General features: G+C 46.3%; 1 protein-coding gene across 2 annotated transcripts in view; it reads right to left on the reverse strand.

Moving 5' to 3' along the window:
- Positions 1 to 8,510: 8,510 nt before the first annotated feature.
- Positions 8,511 to 18,389, reverse strand: part of LOC138929702 (cAMP-dependent protein kinase catalytic subunit PRKX-like) — a 61,592-nt gene continuing 51,713 nt past the window's right edge. For both annotated transcript variants that reach the window (XM_070291334.1, XM_069573492.1), the window contains 4 exons: positions 18,109 to 18,166; positions 16,301 to 16,378; positions 14,677 to 14,825; positions 8,511 to 13,669 (listed from right to left, as the gene is read on the reverse strand). In XM_070291334.1, coding sequence (XP_070147435.1) covers positions 14,700 to 14,825; positions 16,301 to 16,378; positions 18,109 to 18,166 — 262 coding nt within the window. In that variant the 3' untranslated portion in view covers positions 8,511 to 13,669; positions 14,677 to 14,699. The remainder of the gene's footprint in view (positions 13,670 to 14,676; positions 14,826 to 16,300; positions 16,379 to 18,108; positions 18,167 to 18,389) is intronic.

Consider the following 18,389-nt stretch of genomic DNA (forward strand, 5'->3'; position numbering starts at 1 on the left):
AGACACGCCCCCCCGCCCCCCCCCCCACCCCAGGGGAACCGTAAACGCTGAATTTGCAGCCGGCTCCAAGCCAGACCTTTGTAACCCAGATACCAAAAGCTGGAGTCTATTCTCCGCGATGTTCTTGAGAACTGAAAAAGGTTTCTGGGGAAATGTGAAACCCGGCCCCAGCGGTGCTTGCCAGGGTCAGTGGGTAGAGGGGAATGGGGGGGGGGCGGGGAGGAGGAGGGCAGAATGGGTCACTCACTGTTTGACGGGTATAAGGTTTCAGTTCTGAGTACAATGCATCCTCAAGAGCTGCTGGCCAACACGCCAGTCTATGGAGCACGGAAGAGGCAGACCTGATTCCATATTAAATGTTCTTTTTTAACTCTGGTGTTTCCTCGGCTTTCTCGGGCTCTCTCTGCACCTTCTGTAAACCAACTCTGTCTCTAGCCTGAAATATACATAGTAGCACCTCCTCAAGGCTCTTGACTTTCAGAGTGTAACAGTTTTCCATTCCTAAAGAGATAAAAAGTTGCAAAACAGACCATAACATTTGTCCCCCTTGGAGGTTTACAGGAACCTGGGGGCCCTGACCCACTGCGGACAGCTGCAAGAAGGAAGGATTCCACCACCAAGAATTTTGCAACAAGTAAGCACACTCTCCCTCCTCCTGCCTTTAAAAGTGCTTTGCTGACACCATTCCAGGAGTTAGGGGGCTTTTTTGACCACAAGCTACTCGCCTCCTTGCTCGGCCCTGCAATAAAACGCTTCTCTGCTCCAAAGTCGGACATTTTTTAGTTTGTTTCACCTCACTACCCGTCAGGCACATAAACTTGTGTTCAGTAACATCTATACGTAACAACAGTCCATCCTAAAGGAAATCAAACCCTGAATATCCACTGGAAGGACTGATGCTGAAGCTCCAACACTTCGGCCGCCTGATGTGAAGAGCCAGCTCATTAGAAAACACCGTGATTGACACTGGGCAGAAGAAGGGGGTAACAGAGGATGAGATGGTTGGAAGGTATCACCAACTCAATGGACATGAGCGCCGGGAGTGAGCGCCGGGAGACAGTGAAGGGCAGGGAAGCCTCGCGTGCTGCAGTCCACGGGGTTGCAAAGAGATGGTCACAACTAACCGGCTGAACAACAACAGAACAGTTAACACTCAACACTTTATTGAGGGTAGATCTCGTGATGTGTTCCTTACCGATTCTTTCCTTAAATCGTAGGAACACTTCAGGTAATTTTAACTAGAAATAAGCAAAAAATAAATAAATAAAATAACTAGGACATTTTCAGACAGAGAAACAGAAATACTGTAAATACTATGCAGAATCTAAAAAGAAATTATACAAATGAGCTTATTTACAAAACAGACTCACAGACTTAGAGAATGAACTTATGGTTATTGGGGGGAAGAAGGGGGGAAGAGATAGTCAGGGAGTGTGGGATGGACATGGACACACTGCTGTATTTAACATGGAGAACCAGCAAGGACCTGCTGGGCAGCACAGGGAACTCTGCTCAGTACTCTGTAATAACCTTATGGTCACCAGGGGGAAGGATGGGGGAAGGGATAGTCATGGAGTGTGGGATGGACATGGACACACTGCTGTGTTTAACATGGAGAACCAGCAAGGACCTGCTGTCCAGCACAGGGAACTCTGCTCAATGTCATATGGCAGCCTGGATGGGAGGGGAGCTGCGGGAGAATGGATCCATGTGTATGTGTCGCTGAGTCCCTTTGCTATCCACCTAAAACTATCAAAATATAGTTAATTGGCTACACCCCAATTCCAGTTGAGCTATTTCAAATCCTGGAAGATGATGCTGTGAAAGTGCTGCACCCAATATGCCAGCAAATCTGGAAAAGGTCAGTGTTCATTCCAATTCCAAAGAAAGGCAATGCCAAAGAATGCTCAAACTACCGCACAATTGCACTCATCTCACAGGCTAGTAAAGTGATGTTCAAAATTCTCCAAGCCAGGCTTCAGCAATACGTCAACCGTGAACTCCCTGATGTTCAAGCTGGCTTTAGAAAAGGCTGAGGAACCAGAGATCAAATTACCAACATCCGGTGGATCGTGGAAAAAGCAAGAGAGCTCCAGAAAAACATCTATTTCTGCTTTATTGACTATGCCAAAGCCTTTGACTGTGTGGATCACAATAAAGTGTGGAAAATTCTGAAGAGATGGGAATACCAGACCACCTGACCTGCCTCTTGAGAAACCTGTATGCAGGTCAGGAAACAACAGTTAGAACTGGACATGGATCAACAGACTGGTTCCAAATAGGAGGAGTATGTCAAGGCTGTATATTGTCACCCTGCTTATTTAACTTCTATGTAGAGTACATCATGAGAAACGCTGGGCTGGAAGACGCACAAGCTGGAATCAAGATTGCTGGGAGAAGTATCAATAACCTCAGATATGCAGATGACACCACCCTTATGGCAGAAAGCAAAGAAGAACTAAAGAGCCTCTTGATGAAAGTGAAAGAGGAGAGTGAAAAAAGTTGGCTTAAGACTTAACATTCAGAAAACAAAGATCATGGCATCCGGTCCCATCACTTCATGGCAAATAGATGGGAAAACAGTGGAAATAGTGTCAGACTTTATTTTCGGGGGCTCCAAAATCACTGCAGATGGTGACTGCAGCCATGAAATTAAAAGACGGTTACTCCTTGGAAGGAAGGTTATGACCAACCTAGACAGCATATTAAAAAGCAGAAACGTTAGTGTGTCAACAAAGGTCCATCTAGTCAAGGCTGTGGTTTTTCCAGTGGTCATGTATGGATGTGAGAGTTGGACTATAAAGAAAGCTAAGAGCCGAAGAATTGACGCTTTTGAACTGTGGTGTTGGAGAAGACTCTTGAGAATCCCTTGGACTGCAAGGAGATCCAACCAGTCCATACTGAAGGGGATCAGTCCTGGGTGTTCATTGGAAGTACTGATGTTGACGCTGAAACCCCAATCCTTTGGCCACCTGATGCAAAGAACTGACTCATTGGAAAAGACCCTGATGCTGGGAAAGACTGAAGGCAGGAGGAGAAGGGGACGACAGAGGATGAGATGGTTGGATGGCATCACTGACTTAATGGACATGAATTTGTGTGAACTCCGGGAGATGGTGATGGACAGGGAGGCCTGGCGTGCTGCGCTTCATGAAGTCGCAAAAAGTCGGACACGACTGAGCGACTGAACTGAACAACAGAAAATAAGAAGCTTAATTTTAAAAGTTTAATCATATACACATTCAGTTCAATGACCCTCACCTATTTCTCATCGCTTCTCGGCCTTCTGGCTAAGATCAGTGGTGGCTCAGACGGAAAGCGTCTGTCTATAATGTGGGAGACCTAGGTTCGATCCCTGGGTCGGGAAGTTCCCTGGAGAAGGAAACGGCAAGCCACTCCAGTACTGTTGCCTAGAAAATCCCACGGATGGAGAAGCCTGGTGTCCACAGGGTCGCAAAGAGTTGGACACAACTCAGTGACTTCATTTTTCTTTCTTCTTTTGTTTTTATTTTCACATCAAAAACAGTATCCATTAAAGCCTGAAGTGTTAGGGAAGGGTTAAAACCATCACTGAAATTTAAAGGAACAGGGGCTGTTAATTCCCTGCGACAGTCCCTACAACACTCCTATCTGAGGTGTAAAAAAGTCAGTTGATAAATGGAGCCTCATTCAAGATACATGAATAAGTAGGGTCTAATCCTTATACTTTACTGTCTGAAATTCCTGAATGAGCCAAATATTTTTTAGTCGTTGATTTGAAGCTTGCTTTCTAGAGTTGAACCTATACTAATTCACCCTCCACCTATGACTTTTAAGACAATTGAGAGGATTCTTGGCCATTATAGGTTATTGCCTCATTTGCATTCCAGGTTATGGGGAACTTGCACGGCCTTTGTATAAACTTATAACGGAGACTCAGCAGGTCCAAACACAAAGTGGTTTGGCCCCCAGACTCAAAAGGCTTTCAAGCCTCTTCAAACTGCTGTCTTTCAAGATCCTGCTTTCAGCTTGCCCATAGGATCAGAGTTTAGCTTGTTTGTTACTGAAAAAAAGGCTACAGCCACATTGCTTAAGGGGAATTGCTACTATTGTTTTGAGCGACTGGACTGAACTCAACTGAACTGTACTGAAAGTTCCTAAATTTACTAATGAGGAAAATCTTAACCATACTGACTTCTTATGATGGAAGTGGGATCTTAAACACTAAAGTTTAGAGCAACAATGTTCCACCTCTAAAGCTACTGTAACTCAAGGGGTGTCAAAACCTCTAGGAATAGAATATCATTTACACTGTTCCTGGAGACTCCAATCTTCAGGAAAAGCTAAAGAGGCTGATTACATTATCAAGAGGCGTCTGCGTAAGCTAACTCAGGAAACACAAGACAGTTGCCTTCAAGTTTCACCCGTAGTTTTAACGAGGGCTCAAACTGTTCCTAAGAAGGGACTGTCTGTATGACAGAATGCTTTCTTGAGCAGATATTGTCATAGATCCTGAAGCCTTAAAATTAACTATGTGACTCAGCTTTCAGCTTTTGCAACTGCCCCATCAATTGAAGAGAAGGCAATGGCATCCCACTCCAGTACTCTTGCCTGGAAAATCCCATGGACAGAGGAGCCTGGTGGTCCATGGGGTCGCTGAGAGTTGGGCATGGCTCAGTGACTTCACTTTCACGCATTGGAGAAGGAAATGGCAACCCACTCCAGCGTTCTTGCCTGGAGAATCCCAGGGACGGGGGAGCCTGGTGGGCTGCTGTCTATGGGGTCGCACTGAGTCGGACTTAACTGAAGCGACTTAGCAACAGCAGCACCAATTGAAGGCATCCCATCGTGGGTTTCTCGGCTTCAAGGAAAGAACTTTCCTCAACTCCATGATGACATCAACAATCCTAAGATGGGCTGGTATAACATATTGTACCTTAACTATGGACATAATACAAGTTTTAATTTTGGTTATGTTTTAACTTGGCTTAAAGACTATTTTGCCTTACATCTGTAACTGTATAATGTTGGTTTGTAACCGTTTGAAAGCTTGGAAGTCACAAGTGGTTGTCCAGGCTCCTTCGAGGGCCACAACCTCCTTCAACTTATCATCTTGGGGTCCCTGGATCAGAGACCCTCAACATGAGGGTCAAGAGAGTATGTTGCCTCAAGAATTTAGGGACGACACCCCTCAACAGCAGGAAGCAGTTGAAAACGACACCCCTTTCCCTTGGCAACGTCATTCTCTTAAAAGAAAAGGGAGGATTGAGAGAGTCAATTCCTAGGCAGATTGAGAAGTCTGGGGTTCTCTGAGGAGGAGAAAGGGGTCAGGGGTCCCCAAGAAGGAGACGGGTCTGGGGCTTCGGAAGACGAGACAGGGCTCTGGAATTCTCAAGGAGGAGGAAAGAACAAACGCCTTTCGTTGCCTACACTCCTTAATCAGTCACATAGAACGTTTTTTTTCTCTAAGCCCGGAACTAACGGTCACACAACAAACAAGTCAGTTTAATTCTGCACTGAGGATTATATCTTCACTTTCAGTGGCTACAGGAGGTTTTCTGAGAGACTGTATTCTTGAATTTAAGAATACAGTCCCTGGTGGTGCAGAGGTTAAAGCGTCTACCTGCAATGTGGGAGACCTGGGTTCGATCCCTGGGTCAGGAAGATCCCCTGGAGCAGGAAATGGCAACCCACTCCAGTACTCTTGCCCGGAGAATCCCATGGACGCAGGAGCCTGGGGGGCTACAGTCCACGGGGTCGCAAAGAGTCGGACACGACTGAGCGACTTCACTTTCACTTAAGGATTATATACCCACGGTGTATCCTGCTTGAGGGCAGTTTCTCCTTCCTGAGAACCTTCTGACTGATCCTGATAGCTCAGAATGTGTATTATGGGAGTGGCTCCGGTAAGATCTTTCTATTGATAAGCTCCAACCCTCTCATCTTAAAAGGTAAAGCGTGCGAGTGGGTCGGCTAAAATTTTTTAACAACCTTGAGACGTTCTTTTGCTTTATTGTAATAACCGTTCTATTGCTTTATTGTAACTTTAAAAAGTGTATAACTCCCGTGCTAACAGTAGCAAGGGAGGGGCAACTCTCCATCCCCCTTCTGATGTCTATGTCAGAAGGTTTCTCAGTCACTTTTCAGACTTAACTCTGCTACACACACACACACACACACACACACACACAGAGTGGATACATGTATAACTGATTCACTCTGCTATACACCCAAAACTACTGCAACTTTGTAACTCAACTATCAGGTCAGTTCAGTTCTCCAATTTAAAAAAAAATTTTTAAGTTTATCTGAACTTGTAGCTTCACAAGTTTCTAAAGCAGCCTCTGGTCTGTATTGTTGGAAGGCAATTTGCTGGTAATAAATGTGACTCTCAACAGGGTTGACGGGCCGGGGTTCAAGTAGTTCAGGGCTTTTTGTCTTAAGGCAAACCAAAGCGTCCAATTTTCCGTATCAATACACTGACTGGGGGTCTTCGTCAGCCAATGCTGAATACAGAGAACCTACTTCTTCATTTCTTCAACGACGATCCTAGCATTTTTATTATGATGTCGTGTGGTACAATGGAATGAGCACGGATCAGATGGGAGTTTGAATCTCAGCACCACGATTTATGAACTATGAGACTTTGCGTGACCAACTTAAGTCTTTCTCAGCCTCCATTTCACTACCTTTAAGGGAGACAGGGGGAGGAGAAAATAACTATTTTTTAAACGTTAAATCATAGCGTCCGCCCAGGAGTAGAATTGCTGAATCTCATGGTAGTTCTTGACTCCCCTGGAGAAGGAAATGCCAACCCACTCCAGCGTTCTTGCCTGGAGAATCCCGTGGACAGAGGAGCCCAGCGGGCTGCTGTCCCTGGGGTCACAGAGAGTCGGACACGACTGAGGACAAGGACTTCCAGTTTTACTGTTTGAGGCCCCTCCACGCCGTTTTGCAGCCTGGCTGCAGCAGTCTTACATTCCCACCCACGGTGCTGAGATGTAAGTGACCACAGAATTATCTTTGTTTCAGGTTTACAACATAATTACCTTTGTCTCAGGTTTACAACATAAGTCATTCTATATATGTATATAAAGCAAAACAAACAAAAAAACACTCTAATACATCTTGGTAACATCCATCCCCTTACATAGTTAGAAATAACTGTTTTTCTTTTCTCCACACGGTCACCACCGTTTGTCATCTCTCGTCTTTGGGGATAAAAGCCATTCTGACGGGTGTGAGTTAACATCTCATGGTGGGTTTGATTCCCATTGGCAAAGAGATATCTGGAGCCGCGTTTCTCCGCAGCATGACTCGCAACATCCAAGATACGGAGACAATCTCAGTATCTGTACAGAGATGCACAGATAAGAAGACGCGGAAGGTACATAGCATGGAATACTACTCGGCCATAAAAAGGAAATCCTGCCAGTTTTAGGCAACGGAAACGGACCTGGAGGGTATTATGCTAAGTGAAATAAGTTAGACAGAGAGAGAGACACAAATATTGTATGACCTCATTTATACGTGGAATCTAAAAAGGCTAATTAAAACAAAAAAGAGTGAAACGGTGGTTATCAAGGGTTCTGTGTGTACTGAGTGCCTCAGTCATGTTCAACTCTTTGTGACCCCGTGGACTGTAGCCCCACCAGGCTCCCCTGCCCACGGGCTTCTCCAGGCAAGAATACTAGAGTGGGATGCCATTCCCCTCTCCAGGAGATCTTGCCAACAGAGAGATAAGACCCATGTTTCCTGCATCCCAGGCAGGTTCTTTCCCGTCTGAGCCATCAGGGAAGCGCTGTGAAGTCTGATACTCAGCTGCAACGATGCGATTCAAGTGTTATAAATCACACATGGGTTTGACTTACAGTGAGAAAGGCAGGATTTTTTTTCTTTTTTTTTTAAACCAAACTTCGAAGGGGACTTGGAAAGTTGGGTGTCAAGCCAAGATATGTGAGTGAGTGAGAAGGAAATTTTAAAATATTTTTGTAATGACAATGATGAAGGAACACTTTGAACAAGCCGCAAAGGTGACTTAGTCAAGACACCACAGGCCACCAGATGAGAGGCTGGCAAACCCGGCCCCCCAGCCTCCGTTTATAAATAAAACTTTATTTCAACACAGCCACACCCCTCCGTTTTACACATTGCCTGAGGCTGCTCTTGCTCACTGCATGGGAAATGCCAAAAATGCTGGCCAGTGTGTGATATAGTGGTGTATCATATACTTACAGCTTGTTTTAAAGGAGCAGAATGTGAAAGATCTCAGCACAAGAAAAACATTTATCTCTAACTATGTCAGGGGATGGATGTTACCAAGATGTATTAGAGTGTTTTTTTGTTTGTTTTGCTTTATATACATATATAGAATGACTTATGTCGTAAACCTGAAACAAAGATAATTCTGTGGCCACTTACATCTCAGCAAAACATACAAATTTAAAAAGAAAAGATTGCCACTCAGGGCTAGATGAAAGCAGAGAAGCTATAGCTTTTCCCATGACCACAGGAACAAACCAGAGTCAGACTTTTATCTTAAAAGATACAAAGTTTTATTAAACAAACCTGGAATCAACAGTATCATTCCATAAATTAGACAGCAGTAAAATCTTCCCAGGGTGTGTGTGTGTATATATATATACACACAAATCACAGTGATTTTCATTGTGCAAGGAATGGAGAGGTGTAGATACAGGCTTTTTTTTTTTTTTTCGTTTTTAAACCGCATGAGAAGCTGAGACGATCAGGGCGGGGCTCCCAGTATGACTTGGGCAGGAAGGTGGCACACCAGCCCTGGATGCTTCATCCCTTGAGAAAGAAGGAACCTCCGACCGCCCTGCAGAGCCGGAGAAAGCATCTCGGGGAGCCAGGAAAGGCGGCTGGTGAGCAGAAACCCTTCTGATCCCAGTTGCAAGAAAAAAAAACACACACACGTGCCATGAGTTCTATTTAAATAAGACACGAGTCCACCATGGGAGAGCAAGCAAAGAGAATATCAACAGAAGACATTTCCAGACACAATAACTTAGAGGAACCAGTTCCAGAATATTTCCTTTTTGATTATCCAGGATTGCGTTTGGTGGTGACCACACGGGGTCACCAGGAACAAGCTCGGTATGAAAACATGATGCCTGGTGGACGCATCGGCCCACCGCTCAACCTCCACCAAGACACAGACACACACACACAGACTCAAATATATTATTTAAGACAATCATACAGGTGGGTTTTCTCTTTGCTCTTGGTGAGTCAGCAATGCCCACGCAAGTTGAACTGATTAGTCAAAAACAGATAAAGAAGCGTACAGTATACCCAATGTCTCAGCAGGGACAGAACACACGCCAGGCAGATGGACCACCGGAAAAAAAAGAACACGGGCATCTCGTTTCAAATCTCCACTGGGAGTGATCAAAAGGCTTGCACAATGCTGTCAATTCTGTGAGGCAAAATCAAGAGGGCTGGGGATCAAAAAAAAAAAAAATTTCCACTCTTCCCTGCTCCTGAAGCTGCAGCGAGGATTCTGTGGTTACGATGGGGAGTGATTACAGTCTGCAGGGCTCACCCAAGCGGGGGTGGCCCTCGGTGCCTGCAGAGCAGGGCGTTGGGGACCTGCATGAACAGGATGGAGCCCAGTCTCACAGCTAAAACTGGTTTCCCATCGAGAGGCAACGTAGGTCGTAGGCAGAAACGGCAAAGGCAAGTCATAAGACTCAGCTGCTTGGCGCAGCCGGTGACTCGGATGGGTGGCAGGCTGGTCCTGAAATGCAGATAGAGAAGGAGGGCAAACATCTCCCAAGACGGTGAAAAACAGGGGATGCCAGACCTGCTCGAGGAGCAAGACTATGAGGAGTTTTAAAGCATCATGATGGTGTGACATGCACGCCGGTTATCGGGGTTTTTTCTCCTTTGCATATTTTGACAAATCGACAGCAGAAATCATGGTTTGTTGGTTTTTTTTTCCCCATTGCCGGCCAATGATACACGTCTCCTGAGCGGGATATCCCAACTGCCATGTCCACGGGCAATATGCCGTTATGACCGGCTAGCATTTTATCTCCTCGTGAGTTTTACGGATGGCTCTCAAACCAGGCTGGCTTTATTTTTCCCCGAGGAAAACAAGACACACCCCAATCCACCTCTTGAAATCAATGCATTTCCTAAAGACTTTATGAGTTTTTTTTTTTGGCGGGGGGGCGGGTGGGAGCGTGGAATAAGGACCATTTTTAAAGTCTTTACTGAATTTGCGACATTGCTTCAGTTTCATATTTTCGGCTTTCTAACTCTAAGGCAGTGGCATCTTAGCTCCCCCCACCAGGGATTAAACTCACATCACCTCCCCTCAACAATGGAAGGTGAAGTCTTAACCACTAGGCCACCAGGGAGAGGTTGGCGGGGGAGTCCCAAGACTTTTTCAAGAGTTACTGTCACTTAAGGAGATATTGCCAGCTTGTCAGACGGCAGCAAACAAAAAACAGATCCTTTTCCGGTTCGGAATGTCGTCACGGTGGCGGTGAACGTTTTTCAAAGCCTTGCACACCCTGATTACTTTGGATCCAAGACGCGAACATCACAGAATGCCTCCAGGGAGTGAACGATTTTCCGGTTGTATGCGGTGAGCCGTCCATGTGTTTAAGACTCATTTTGATCACGCCCAGCGTTGCATGACGTCAGACCGTTTAATTTACGGCCCAGCCACCAGCACATAATGCTTTCCCTGACTACATGGGCGCCAGGGATGTCAAAGGTGAGGTGAACCCCGCCTGGCAGTGTTGGAATTCCTCTTCCTTTCCAGCTGGCTTTCCATGGCTGCTGGTCAACGACCATGCTTTTATACAGAAGCGAGCCATCCACGGTATCTGAACCTTTGTTTTCCCTGCATAGTTCTTCAAAATTAAGGCAACGCATTTTCGTGCGTTCTTGTGCTATTTTCATCTCATAAATTACATCCTAGAGAGGAAGAATGAAGCCAAAAAACTATGCATCGGGATCAACATGTGTATTTACAATTTTTGTACTGTGTTCAAGAAAGGTGTTTCATTTATTTTGTATTTTCTTAAGCATAAGGCTCCAAATAATACTCATTTATTTTTATAGTCAGAGGACACAAGACTTAATGCTTTTCCTCGTGGGGTCTGTATCTCTGTGCAGGTTCACGCTGCTCATTCAACCTTCTAACATTCAATGACGTAATAGTTCAGAAATGGCATGATAAAGTTTGTAGACCTAGGTGGCTCACCATCTAATCCAAAGAGCGTGGTGATGGAAAAGTACAGACTCAAAATAACAGTTCTCTGGGAACATTTATCCAAGTGCACCCTTTGAAAGTAAATTTTTAATGAGCTGCCCATTGTAAGGTTTGTTTTATTCAACCTTGGACTCACTCTCACCTACGGAACGGACTGCTCTTTGAAGATGAGGTCATTTATGAGAAGGGGGTGATTCAGCGCCTTCGGCTCAAAGCTTCCATCGGTGTTGTTTCTCTTCACATCTCCTTCAAGCACACACAGCCCTTGTCTTCTGGCCCAGCCGTTGCTGTTGCTCAGCCGCAACTTCCCTTGTGTCTTTTTCTGACCCAGAGACTGCAGCACGCCAGGCCTCCCTGTCCATCACCAACTCTCAGAGCTTGCTCAAATGCATATCCATTGAGTCGGTGATGCCATCCAGCCATCTCATCCTCTGTCGTCCCCTTCTCCTCCCGTCTTCAATCTTTCCCAGCATCAGGGTGTTTTCCAATGAGTCAGCTCTTCGCATGAGGTGGCCAAAGTATTGGAGCTTCAGCTTCAGCATCAGTCCTTCCAATGAACACCCAGGACAGATCTCCTTTAGGATGGACTGGATGGATCTCCTTGCAGTCCAGGGGACTCTCAAGAGTCTTTTCCAACACCACCGTTCAAAAGCATCCGTTCTTCACGGTGCAAATGGTCAAATCTGATCCATACATGTATGTCCTTTGACATTTGTGCTACGTTAAAAAAAAAAAACAGTCTACTTTTCCCAAACATCAGCTCTCCACACCCCCTAGATGTGCCTACACAAGCGAGGGAAGCAAAAGCTGGAAAGACGCACCTTTCTGGCCCAGCACAGCAAAGAAACCAGTGTCGGCAGGTGAGCCCAGAATACCTGAGTTGCAGAGACCTGAGGAGCTGAACGCTGAGGGCGCACCCAAGCCTTTATAGCAATACGACCCGAGGACCCACTCTGCCTGCAACCCTGCAGTCCAAGGAACGGCACCTTTCTGGGCAGGAGAAGGGAGGAGGCAGGACTTGGGGGTCAGGAGAGGGCTGGGAGGTCTATTGACTGATCCCCGGCAGCCACTGAAGGCTCTAGAACTGAGTGCTTAAATGCACAGACCTCCGCAGGCTAGGGCATGGTTGGACCCTACGACCGGATTCTACACAACGGGTTGGAGCCACTCTTGTCTTTCCAGCTGAGTCCCATTTAGGCTTTTCTCCACAGCAAAGGTTAGAATCAGAAAGCAGAAGAGAAAGAGGGTAAAGACGGCAATGAATGAGGATGCGAAGCACCTCTGACCACGTCCTGCTTCTGGGAAGACACGAACTCAAACAGCAACACTGGCTCAGGCCGACACGCTCGGCACCTGGCTTTCGGGATCGACAGAGTTCACGGTCCTCACCCAGCCCTCGGGTCCAAAGGGAAAACAAAGCTCATCGCAGGCTTGTCCGGCACAGGCCGGGCAGGTCTGTGAAACCAGAAGCACAGCGAACGGATGAGGAGAGAGAAAACCACGCAGAAACAAGGAAGGTTCAAACGGTTCCATCGTATCCCTTCCGTTCCTTGCTTTTCCCAAAACCAAAGGGGAAAAGAAACACACGTGCGTTGAATTCCTCGAGCCAACGCTGAGAAGAGACGCTTCTGTATCGGGAGATGCCCATTTGGTCCAGGGATTGAACCCGGAATACGAATAGCTCGCCATCTCCCTACAGAGTCTGAAAATTTTTTTTAATGCCACAGACAAAAGTCCTTGAAAAACATTCGCACTCAGTGGCTAGTCTTGGGACTAAAATTCAAACTCACATCTCCTCCCTCTGCCTTCTGGTTTCAAGACCTCAGGCTACCAGACACAGGGATACAGACCATCATGGGATTTAACCATAAAATGCATGTAAGATAAGAAAAAATACATATATCGTAACTTTAAAAATTTTGTCCAGCAAGAGAAGATTCATTAAAAAAAAAAAAATCTGAAACATAAATATAACCTCTGGAAAGTAAGAAAATGTACATCACTCCACAATTTCTGTGCTCCAAGCATACCGCCTTTTTTTATACACAGACACGAGCAGACGCACACACACACACACACACACACACACACACACACAGTTTGTGGTCATATCTGAAGAAGTTCAGCTCAAACTTAAAAAGTCAAGTCTGTGACGGAGGAAAAAAAAAAAAAAACGAAACCAAGATATTCCAGTAGGAACACACGAGGCTAAAAAGAAGAAAACCTCCAACCAAACGAAAGTTCAAAGAGTCCTACTGTGCAGCCGATTTTCCAGTAGATTAAATAATTCCAGGGCCACGGACGTCAACAGCTGTGCAATCTCTTTATACACATCCGGGCGTATCCAAATGCGGAAGCACCCTTACTCCAAGAAGATAGATGCTTCCTCGGGTTGGCATGGGGGCCACTGTGTGTCCCAGGCAGGCTCAGATCACCCTGTGACTGGCGTGAAATGAAACAGAGGATTTGGTTACTTCTGTAAATGTTTACTCTTTCTTATCTTTTGCTTGCCCTGTGTGGCACAAGAGATCTTATTTCCCCAAGCAAGGATTGAACCTGCATCATTGGAAGGATGGAGTCTTACCCATCGGAGTGCCAGGGAAGTCCAGATTTTGTTAAATTTTCAAAACACCTGGGTACCATTTGTCATCTTAACTAACAACAACGGTGGCACAAAAGAAGCCAAAGATTCCTTTCACATTCTTATTGCAAAGACCCACAAGCCTGAATTCTACGGAGTGAGAATGCCACATAAAGAAAATGGAAACAATTTTTTTTTTAAAAGGTGGGTTCTCCATGTTCCAGAGAACTAGCCCAATCTCGTTCACAATTTGAAAAGAGATTCAGCCCAGAAACAAAAGTGGGTCTCCGTTTCCTGGTACTTTGCCACAGGACCTCACCATCAGACAAAACATTTCATGATGAAGAAAAAACTACAGGGCCCAGACTCACAATCTAAAGTGAGCTTCTGTTTTGTAAATCAGTTCAACCCACAAGGACCCAACATAGAGCACAGGGAACTCTACTGAGTACTCTCTTATAACCTATATGGGAAAAGAATTTGAAAAAGAAGAAATACATGTATATGTAAAAAAAAAAAGTATATATATAAGAAATTTTAAAATAAACAGAATTCAACTGATACAGAGCTTGCCAGCTAACTCAGATGATAAGGAACCCACCTGCCAATGCAGGAGACCCGGGTTCCATTCCCTGAGTTGGGAAGATTCCCCTGGGGAAGGGAATGGCAACCCACTCCAGTCTCCTTGCCTGGAGAATCCCATGGACAGAGGAGCCTGCTGCGCTCCAGTCCACGGGGTCGCAGAGAGTCAGACACGACTCAGCAACTAACACGTTCACTTTCACCTACTTTCAAGTGCTATCCTGAATGAATGAAATTAAAAGGTGCCTTGACATTTCAAAAATCAATACGTAAAATAAAGACATACCTTCCAGGCGGGGAGTCCCGAGCTCAGAAATTCTTGAAGACATCCAGCTCTTTCTGTGACACCGGCGGGGCAGAAGTCCAGTCATTCTCAGGATACGTTTCGAAGTTGGAGGTATCGTCCGCACTGCACAGCTTGGGGACAATCGGGGGCTGAGGAACCATCAAAGATACAGCGCCGTGGTTACAGAGGAACAGTGTTCACCAGTGAGCTTACATTCAGCCATGCGTCAGTTTTACCGCACTTTGCAGATACTTTGTTTTTCTAATAAATCAAAGCTTTGCAGAAACCTTGGATGGAGCAAGTCTGCACCAGGAAGTTGTTGTATTCAGGTATGCCTAGGTTTATTGCACCATACAGATACTATGTTTTGTTTTGTTTTGTTTATAAATCAAAGCTTTGCAGAAACCTTGGGTGGAGCAAGTCTGCACCAGGAAGTTGTTACATTCAGGTATGCCTAGGTTTATTGCACCATACAGATACTATGTTTTGTTTTGTTTTGTTTATAAATCAAAGCTTTGCAGAAACCTTGGGTGGAGCAAGTCTGCACCAGGAAGTTGTTACATTCAGGTATGCCTAGGTTTATTGCACCATACAGATACTATGTTTTGTTTTGTTTTGTTTATAAATCAAAGCTTTGCAGAAACCTTGGGTGGAGCAAGTCTGCACCAGGAAGTTGTTCCATTCAGGTGCGCCTAGTTTTATTGCACTTTATAGCTCAGCTGGTAAAGAATCCGCTTGCAATGCAGGAGACTGGGTGCCATTCCTGGGTTGGGAAGAACCCCTGGAGAAAGCATAGGTTATCCACTCCAGTGTTCTTGGGATTGCCTGGTGGCTCACACTGTAAAGAATCCGCCTGCAACGCAGGCGACCTGGGTTCCATCCCTAGGTTGGGAAGATCCCCTGGAGGAGAGCATGGCAACTCACCTCAGTATTCTGGCCTGGAGAATCCCCATGGACAGAGGAGCCTGGTGGGCCACAGTCCATGGGGTCGCAAAGAGTCGGACACGACGACTCAGTGACTAAGGGCGCACACACACATACATACTCCTTTATTTTGGTGGGTTTTTTTTAATGTAATCAAAGTTTCGCAGAAACACTACATGGAGCAAGTCTGCCCCAGGAAGTCGTTACCTTTAGGCACGCCTCATTTAACTGCACTTTGGACATACTGTGTTTTTTGCATGCTGAAGCTTTGCAGAAACTGTACATCGAGCAAGTCTATCTGCGTCCTGCCTTTTCGCTGTGTCAGCTTCTGATAATTCTCACATTTCAAACTTCCATGATTTTACTTGTGAGGTTGGGGGACGGCTTATCTTTGATGTAACTACTGACATTGGTATCCTTTTGTTTTGTATTTTTCGATTAAGGTATAGATGTTCTTTTAAGACTCTCTGCCACTCCATGGACTGCAGCGCCCCGGGCTCCTCTGTCCGTTGGATTCTCCAGGCAAGAATACTGGAGTGGTTTACCCGTCCCTTCTTCAGGGGAACGTTCCTGACCCAGGGATGGAATCGGGCATGCCTGCATCGCAGGAGGTCTCTTTACCAACTGAACCTGTGTGTGTGTTCAGGAGAGCTTGAGGCTTCCCCGGGTACGAGCTGGCAGATTTGACGTACAGCCGTACCTTCAGCTTCTTTTCGGGGACTGCGCCCCAGTCCACGAGCCGGAACCACCGGTGCTGTTTGACGTCCTCGGCTCCGTTCTGCAAAAAGGAACAGCCGTCATCAGCGCAGAGAAGGCCGGCAGGATGGGAAAGCACGGAGCACAGACAAGCTCTGGAGGATTCCACACAGAGAGAAACACGGGTTCGCCATGAATCGAGCCTTTGTCCCCAGAGAAAAACACCGATGAAGGCATGTGAGCGTCATTATATGCTTTTGGTCACGATCGAAACAAATGCAGTCATGGAACTCAGGCTTCCCTGGTGGCTCAGGGGTAAAAGAACCTGCCCGCCAGGGCAGGACATATGGCTTCCATCCCTGGGCGGGGAAGATCCCCTGGAGGAGGCAATGGCAATCCAATCCAGTATTCCTGCCTAGAGAATCCCATGCACAGAGGAGCCTGGTGGGCTATACTTCATGGGGTTGCAGAGAGTCAGACACGACTCAGTGACTAAACAGCAACATGCTGTTCACACGTATACTGCCCCAAAGACCAAAGGGCAATTATGGTTCAAGCCGTCCCAATGTAAAGTGGGATTTTCACCTTGACGATTTCCTTCAGCTGAAGCTACGCTCATTTTGTGTGTGTGAGTGTGTCAGTCGCTCAGTCGTGCCCAGCTCTTTGCGACCCTCTCGACTGTAGCCCCACCAGGCTCCTCTGTCCATGGGGATTCTCCAGGCAAGAATACTGGAGTGGGTTGCCATTTCCTTCTCCAGGGGGTCTGCCCGACCCAGGGATAGAACCCAGGTCTCCTGCACTGCAGGCGGGAAGCTTTACCACCTGACCTACTTTTACAAACGTATAAAATGAGGCTCACAAAATGATGTCGTTTGCTCACTTCGGCCCAGAGATTAAGTCACGTGACTACGGTGCAAATCGAGGATGTCACACTTGAGACGGGTTTTTCTTTTTTAAAAGACCTTGCAACGTGTGGGATTTTAATTCCCCAACCAGGGATAGGAACCACGTCGCCTGCAGCGGAAACCTGGAATCTTAAGCCCTGGACCACCAGGGAAGTCCGGAAACCTCAGAGAAGTGTTAGCTACAGGTCACTGGGTTCTTTTGGAAGGAACGAGCCTGTTCTTTAAAACTGTGGTAACGGGTGCATCATTTTGCCAACGTATCGCAAGCCATCCGACTGTCGGATTTAAAGGGGTAAACTGCACGGCATGTGAATGACGAGAGGGAGGTTCAACGGGGAAGGGGACATGGGTATCCCTATGGCGGACTCGGGCTGACGTGTGGCAGAAACCAACATAATATCGTAAAGCAATTATCCATCAGTGAAAATTTTAAAAAATATTCAGAACCAAAAAAAATGTATACGTAAATGAAGAAGTGACGATTCGTCAACTTATAGATCACTGCTGAGTCACTGACTTCTTCGGAGAGCTGAGGAGACCCGATTCTGGGTGAATCAAATCTGAAATTTGGCCAATGAAAGGGTAAGACTGTTCTGCCATGGTTGACATGCCTCAAGTCAGATGAGAGGCATTTAAAGTGAGTACCACTTAATACGTGCCAAGATGCTCAGTCGTGTCCGACTCTTTGCGACCCTGGTGGACTGTAGCCCTCCAGGCTCCTCTGTCCAGGGGGATTCTCCAGGCAAGAATATTGGAGTGGGTTGCCTTTCCCTCCCCCAGGGGATCTTCCCGACCCAGGGATGGAACTCGAGTCTCTTACGTCCCCTGCATTGACAGGCAGACTTTATACCATGAACCCCACATGGGAAGCCGTTACCGTTCCACATATAGGGATACAAATACTGACCTTCATATTTCCCAGCCTCCTCGTTCTGTCAGTAACAAGCAGTTTCCTGATGAGGTCCCTGTTTGGGCCGGGGTGGGGGCAAGAAGACAGAAACACAGACACGTTGATACGGACCCACGCAAACACAGCAGGTCAACAGCAGTAAAATTCACCCCATACAGGACACCCAGCCTGTGATTCAGCCTTCACGTTGGCTAAGCGTCTTCTAGCCTTTCTCACCACTGTTGAGTGCTAAGTCGCTCCAGTCATGTCTGACTCTCTTTGACCCCGTGGACTGCAGC

The sequence above is a fragment of the Ovis canadensis genome, chromosome X (genome assembly GCF_042477335.2).
Source record: "Ovis canadensis isolate MfBH-ARS-UI-01 breed Bighorn chromosome X, ARS-UI_OviCan_v2, whole genome shotgun sequence".
NCBI lineage: Eukaryota > Metazoa > Chordata > Mammalia > Artiodactyla > Bovidae > Ovis > Ovis canadensis.